The sequence below is a fragment of the Drosophila rhopaloa genome, unplaced genomic scaffold (genome assembly GCF_018152115.1).
Source record: "Drosophila rhopaloa isolate 14029-0021.01 unplaced genomic scaffold, ASM1815211v1 contig_2, whole genome shotgun sequence".
NCBI classification, from domain to species: Eukaryota; Metazoa; Arthropoda; class Insecta; order Diptera; family Drosophilidae; genus Drosophila; species Drosophila rhopaloa.
Genome location: NW_025335083.1, coordinates 14,693,792 through 14,701,193, shown reverse-complemented (window position 1 = coordinate 14,701,193; position 7,402 = coordinate 14,693,792). Strand labels below are relative to the sequence as shown.

Sequence of the window (7,402 nt, the reverse complement as noted above, 5' to 3'; positions counted from 1 at the left end):
TAGTTGAATTTTCTTTGTTTTAGCATTTCATTTAGGTTTTTGTCTCTTACTTTACTTATTTTCACCAGATTTAACAGATTTGTTGAATATTTACATCAAAGAAGCACATTTAAATAAAGCATGCATTCAAACCCGATATCGCGCACTATGTTTTGAATTTAAAAAGGTGTAAAACATGTGTTTTTTGAGAATGCTTTTTTGATAATGATATCCAAAACTCTTGTTCAACAATATATTTTAAACCAAAATTGCAATGATATGATAATTTTAACACTTTCAGCTACATATTTTTAAGCGCGCACTTTGAATGTGGTTTAGATTAGATGTTAAAAAGGAAGTCATATATGGTTTAATTTTCTTTTGTTAGTGTTTTCTTTATCATTTTATCATTTACTTCACCACAGCTGCAATGCGATAAGCCGAATTTGTATTAACAACAAACAAAAAACTAGTTTTTCTTAAGCATATATTAAACTCATTTAACTCGCGCCTTTTTTCAAATTTTGTGAAAATATATAGTGTTATATGGTTTTTCAATTATAGATTAACCAAACCCCGTCCAATTATAAGAAGCACTGTGTAGATTACTTAACATTTTTCCACAAAGTTCAAATAATCACTTAAATATCACATTTTTTCTTTTATTTTTAAAATTTTTTTGGCGCGCACTTCGACGAGAAATAAATTACACGTTGATTAATATATAAACTTTACCTTACATCAACTTGTAATTTATTGGGCTTAAGTTTTTATTTTACTTGTCTCACTTCACGTTACTTTCAAATGAAAGTAAGGCAGATTTTTTGTTATAAGCTCACATTATTAACTTGATTTTTGGGTTGACCTTTTAAGAATATTAATTTTAGTGAAGATAAATACTTATTGTTTGCTTCTTGCTAACGTTCAATTGTTCAAATGGATAATTGTTTTATTAAATTTTTGTTTAAATTTTTGCATTAAATTAAAAGTAATTAGGTTTGCGCGCTCAATTTTGAATTTGTGTATAAATTTGATTTTTAACGGGTTTTATTGCATTTTTTTTGTACACGTCACACGATTTTAATTTTTAAAATTTATTTTGATAAACATTTTTTTATTTTATTAAACACCTTTTATTTATTACAAATTATCCTTTTACGTTTTTTATTTTAGTTTTAATCGGTTATTAAAAATTGTTTTTAACCAGTTCATAACATTTAGGGTCTTCAAAAAATCAGATAAATACTAGTTATAAAATATAATTATAATAAAGACGGTTTATTTGGTTGTTATCAACTTTTGAGCACTCTAGTTATTTAAATTAATATTTACTTGTACTCTTTATTTGTTTGAATGCCAATTGCCACACCTTTTTGGAAAATTTCATTTTCTTGGAGGTTTAACCGCAGCCTGGTTTCTTTGCAAGCCCGAAAATGCAAATAAAAGAAAGTGACCGATAATGGACAATTCAAGATAATTGAGCACATCGGCAAACTGCTTAGGCAGCTTTTCGCCAAAAAAAGAATATATCCGCCAAGCGCAGCAGAAAAACCTCTTCTTCAGCAGCGAAGCAATGGCAAAACCACAATCCACTCTCAATCTCCTTCTCTGTGTTTTCGTTTCCATATTTATTGCGATTTTTGTTTTGATATTATTAATTTACGTTTCAAACTTAAGAAAATCACTAAGCCAGTTCGAAGGCGATCTTCGGTTTATAGAGGCGACTCCTTGAATCCGCGGGCTGCGTAATCGTTAGGCGCCGAGCGGTCGGAAACCTTGGGATAGCCCTCATCTCCGGGAACGCACGCCTTGCGCGAGTGGATCACACGCCATCCGCCCTTGCGGGTCCAATCCTGGAAAGAAAGATGGGTTAAACAATAATAGTTCTAATTTTAATTATATTATACAACTTATAAACTTAGAAATAGATCAGACTGCTTAAAATTCAAAATACTATTAAGGAAATGAGGATCCCAAATCCAGACAGGAACAAACCATGATCAATGTTCAGATAAGTAAAGCTATTTTTCAAGAATCTAAACGGTTTACATGTAGAAACTAAAGAATTTTGTGGCACGAACGGTATAAATTGATGGAGCCAACATTTCTTTACAAAGATAACAAAAGAAAAGTACTAAACAAAATTAATTTCTCCTTGAGTTTTCTGAACTTGGTCTTTAGGATTTTAGCTGCCAATATTTATTTGGTGTAGGAGGTTTCCTCTCCTTATGCAAACCATAAAACGATTGGTACGAAATCGTTTTATTTTAAACTGTTAGTATAGGTATTCTTCAAAATTTGTAATTTTAAATAGCTTTAGTGTATGTTACCTAGTTTTGACAAAACTTTTCAATCGGATTTGCTTATTCCATATAGATAAGGTTTTATAGAGTATAAATAATCTAGTTCAGGGGGTTTGTGATTGATTTCTTGTAAGCAGTGTCGAATTTTCCATAAGGAACTTATAGGATTATTAGGAAGTAAAATTTTTAAATAGTTTTGATATGCTTAGAGTAGTAATATTGTAGTCCAATCATCTTAGCCCTTAAACTTAATATTGGTGCATATAAAATTAAACGTTTTGGAGAGTTTCCTAAGAAAAGTATTTAAGTGGATAAGTAAATTGCACAAAAACCGAAGGACATCTCTCTATCATAAGCGTAGAAAAGGATTACGAGGATTGGAAATATCTCCTTATATAACTAGGACGGATCCATTATCCTCTAATCCCAGGAAGCAGTTAGAATTGAATCCCGAATAGCCCAGCTAATACGAATCCTACTCCCACTATACTCACATTCTGGTTGTACTTGAAATAGTAGGCGCCTGCGTAGATTCCGGTGAGTGCGAGGAGTGCCTTTCCGGTCCAGTAGCGCACGGTGAAGGCCCGCTGGAAGCCCTGTGAGCCAAGCAAGAGTTACTCCTCCGATCGGAAATAAGTGATTACATAATGCCCATGTTAATAACTCACCAGGACGGGTTCCAAAACGTTGCACACCTTGTCCAGGGGGCGCGATAGAAGCGCTTGATGGGATTGTTGAGCTCCAGCTCCAGGGCCGGCACTTTGCGGGGTCCGTGGTGCAGCTCCTGATCCTTCAGCCACTGTTTCCGCCAGGCTCGCTCCTCCGGCAACATTCCGATCAGGCGCTCCCGCTCCCGCACCATGCGGCCCGCAATGGCCATCGGCTTGACGCCGCCCGTTTCCGAGGCACCTCCAGCCACCATTTTGCACCGATTGTTTCTGGACTTCTGCGATATGGACGTCGGAAAACGCCAACAATTGTATAATTTAATCGGGCAGTCGCAATGAAAAAAAACAGAACAGCTGTGCGGGCCAGTGTTACCACACTTCAAAATATACTATATTCTGGTTCCGGCTGTGAACCGGAACCATTTCGGAATCAACTATTTCAAAAACGTGTTCGTTAAAAAAAATAGTTAATGGAAACATTTAAACACATACAACCTATTAAAGCTTTAAGGAAATTATAAATAACTTATCTTGGGCCCGTTAACCCTTGTTTGTGAACACGGGAAATTGGCCCAAAAGAGTTTAAAGCGTTTTGTAAGTTTGTTTAGTTGAATATAAAAAATATATAAGGTTAACAAAATACTTTACCATATTCGCAACTATCTAAGAAAATTAGATTTTCCTTTGGTGTAAATGGAACCTAAAACACTTCTCTTTAATAAATAGCTGGATTTTCGGTAAAAACAGTTAGATATTCAGCACTGAAAAGTTTTGCGGAATCAATAACGATAACGATTGCCATAGTGTTATCGGTGCTTCACATGTTTTGCGGCGTGTTGAAATAGTTTATAAAAAAAATAGTCAATAAACGCGGATTAAAGCATGGATATAGACGAACTGTTTGACTGCTTTGATGAAGTGCCGCCGGAGGTGCCCCCACCGGTGATCAGTCTGGATGAGGAGCCTTCGGGAAGCGGAGGCTCCAAAAAGGGAACCAAACGGCAGGCGCAGAATAAGGTTCCAGCGAAATCCTCTAAGGAAGTGGAACCGGAGGTTCAGGAGGAGCCCACCAAGCGCCTGAAGCAGGAGGAGTCGGTGGATTTGGTGGAGGAGGAAGATGAGGACGAGGAACCCACCCGCACACTCGATGTGGATGATTCCGCCGCCTTGGAGGCGCTGCGCACTCGTATTGTGACCCACCTGCTGGATGCACCCAAATCATGCACCCACGAGGTGGCCGCCCATCCCGACCAGGAGTACATACCGCTGCAGCCATTCAGCGGCGTGCCCGCCAAGGAATACCCCTTCGTGCTCGATCCCTTCCAGCGCCAGGCGATCCTGTGCATCGACAACAGCCAGAGTGTCCTCGTCTCGGCCCACACGTCGGCGGGCAAGACCGTGGTGGCGGAGTACGCCATTGCCAAGTCGCTGGCCGCCAAACAGCGCGTCATATACACCACTCCCATCAAGGCGCTGTCCAACCAGAAGTTCCGCGAGTTTACCGACGAGTTCAAGGACGTGGGCTTGGTCACGGGCGATGTGACCATCAATCCCTCCGCGTCCTGCTTGATCATGACCACGGAAATTCTGCGGAACATGCTGTATCGCGGCAGTGAGATCATGCGCGAGGTGGGCTGGGTGGTCTTCGACGAGATCCACTACATGCGCGACAAGGAGCGCGGCGTCGTCTGGGAGGAGACGCTTATCCTGCTGCCGGACAACGTGCGCTACGTCTTCCTCTCGGCCACCATTCCCAATGCCCGGCAGTTCGCCGAGTGGGTTTGCCACCTGCACAAGCAGCCGTGTCACGTGGTCTACACCGACTACCGGCCCACGCCGCTACAGCACTACATCTTCCCAGCAGGAGGCGATGGCATCCATCTGATCGTCGACGAGAAGGGGCAGTTCAAGGAGGAGAACTTCACCACCGCCATGGCAGTGCTGGCCAGTGCGGGTAAATAGATTATAATCTTTTAAAAATCCTTTTCTTAACTTAAATATTCTCCAGGTGAGGCCGGCAAGGGCGATCAAAAGGGACGCAATGGCGGTATCAAGGGCACCAATGCCGGTCAGACGAACATCTTTAAGATCGTCAAGATGATCATGGAGCGCAACTTTGCACCGGTCATCATATTCTCGTTCAGCAAAAAGGACTGCGAGGTGTACGCCATGCAGATGGCCAAGCTGGACTTTAACACACCAGATGAAAAGAAGCTGGTGGACGAGGTGTTCAACAATGCCATGGACGTGCTCTCGGAGGAGGATCGCCGTCTGCCGCAGGTGGAGAACGTGCTGCCGTTGCTGCGCCGCGGAATTGGCATCCATCATGGCGGTCTGCTGCCCATCCTCAAGGAGACCATTGAGATTCTTTTCGGCGAGGGACTGATCAAGGCTCTTTTCGCCACCGAAACCTTTGCCATGGGCTTGAACATGCCGGCCAGGACGGTCCTGTTTACGGCTCCGCGAAAGTTCGACGGCAAAGACTTCCGGTGGATCAGCTCCGGCGAGTACATCCAAATGGCGGGTCGTGCCGGCCGTCGAGGATTGGATGACAAGGGCATTGTCATCCTGATGATTGACGAGAAGGTTTCACCGGCCGTCGGCCGCGACATTGTGCAGGGCAAGGCGGATCCCATTAACTCGGCCTTCCATCTCACCTACAACATGGTGCTGAACCTGCTGCGCGTGGAGGAGATCAATCCGGAGTACATGTTAGAGCGCAGTTTCTATCAGTTCCAAAACCAGGCATCTCTGCCCGGTCTGCACGATCAGGTGGAGCAGAAAACGCTAGAGCTGAACAAGCTGAGCATCAAAGACGAGCACAACATCGCCTCCTACCACCACATACGCTCCGAGCTGGATCAACATGGCAAGAATTTTCGGCAGTGGCTAACAAGGCCGCAATACCTACTGCCCTTCCTGCAGCCGGGCAGATTGGTCAAGGTGGCCGCCGGCTCGCAGGAGTACGACTGGGGCATCGTGCTGAACTTTAAGAAGCAGGACCAGAGCCGCAAGAATCCGATTAAGTGCGAGCCCAGTGTCACCATCGATGTGTTGCTGCATGTCAGCGAAGCGGCGGCCAAGTCCGGCGACACGGAGCCCTGCCGCCCGAACGAGCGGGGATGCATGGAGGTCGTCCCCGTGGCCCACACGCTCATCACCCAGATCAGCTCCATCCGGGTGTACTTTCCCAACGATCTGCGCAGTGCCGACAATCGGCGGGCCGTGCTTAAGACCATCCAGGAGGCCAAGAAACGATTCCCCCTGGGGCCACCGGTCCTCAATCCCATCGATGACATGAACATCAAGGAGAAGGAATTCCGCAACATAGTCGACACCATTGCCCAGTTCGAGAAGCGACTGGAGGAGCATCCTTTGCACAAATCTCCGGAGCTAGAGCGCATCCACCGACGCTACCAGGACAAGGTGCAGCTGCAGTCGGAGCTGCAAGACCTTAAGGCCGAGCTGAAGGCTGCGCGAAGTTTGCTGCAGATGGAGGAGCTGAAGCACCGCAAGCGTGTGCTCCGCCGGATGGGCTACTGCAAGCCGGGCGACGTCATCGAGTTCAAGGGTCGCGTGGCCTGCGAACTGAGCTCGGCGGATGAACTGCTGATGACCGAGATGATTTTCAACGGGGTGTTCAACGACCTCACTGCCCCACAAGCAGTCGCCCTGCTCTCCTGCTTCGTGTGCGACGAAAAGTCCACCGAGTCGCCGAAAAGCGCCACGGAGCTATCGGGACCACTGCGCTCCATGCAGGATTTGGCGAGGCGTATTGCTAAGGTGTCGACGGAGTGCAAGCTAGATCTGGACGCCGATTCGTATGTGGACAAGTTCAAGCCCTTCCTCATGGACGTGGTGCTGGCCTGGTGCAAGGGCTCCAGTTTCCTGGCCGTCTGCAAGATGACCGACATATTCGAGGGCTCCATCATCCGGTGCATGCGCCGCCTGGAGGAGTTGCTGCGCCAGATGTGCCAGGCCTCCAAGACCATCGGCAACACGGATCTGGAAAACAAGTTCTCCGAGGGCATTCGGCTGCTCAAGCGTGACATTGTCTTTGCCGCCTCGTTATATTTGTAAGACTTTAGGAAAAGCTACTATAAGGCATTGTTTTCAGTTCCAATTTTATTGCTAGAGTCGAAAACGATTTTTCCAAAATCTATCAAGTTTCATTATAGCTTGGTTATTGGAAAAGGTAATATTTCTAGAAACCGAAAGGGTTCAGTGTATCTTAAGAAATACAAAACTTGAATTTAACCTTAAATTCATTATTTTTAATGAAGTCGATTTCCTTTGTATATTTTCAATGTTTATATGACAACCAAAAAAAATAAAAGTAATGAGACCCTGAGACAAACCACACTCACACAAAATAATTTATGATGTTCATTTGTTTTATTTTTATTGTATTAATTTGTATTTTGGTTCGCCTTGGATTTCAAATAATTACAA

The 7,402-nt window shown here is 44.2% G+C and overlaps 2 protein-coding genes across 2 annotated transcripts; one reads left to right on the top strand and one right to left on the bottom strand.

Moving 5' to 3' along the window:
• Positions 1-1,588: 1,588 nt before the first annotated feature.
• Positions 1,589-3,317, bottom strand: LOC108037838. Its single transcript, XM_017114495.2, is given in 4 exon segments — positions 1,589-1,832; positions 2,777-2,878; positions 2,951-2,991; positions 2,994-3,317. Coding segments are annotated over 4 exon segments (495 nt in total). The 5' UTR covers positions 3,205-3,317; the 3' UTR covers positions 1,589-1,691.
• A 418-nt stretch (positions 3,318-3,735) lies between these two features.
• LOC108037839 (exosome RNA helicase MTR4) lies at positions 3,736-7,326 on the top strand. Its single transcript, XM_017114496.2, has 2 exons — positions 3,736-4,904; positions 4,959-7,326. The coding sequence occupies exons 1-2, from the start codon at positions 3,833-3,835 to the stop codon at positions 7,028-7,030; spliced, it is 3,144 nt and encodes a 1,047-aa protein (XP_016969985.1). The 5' UTR covers positions 3,736-3,832; the 3' UTR covers positions 7,031-7,326.
• Positions 7,327-7,402: the final 76 nt, after the last annotated feature.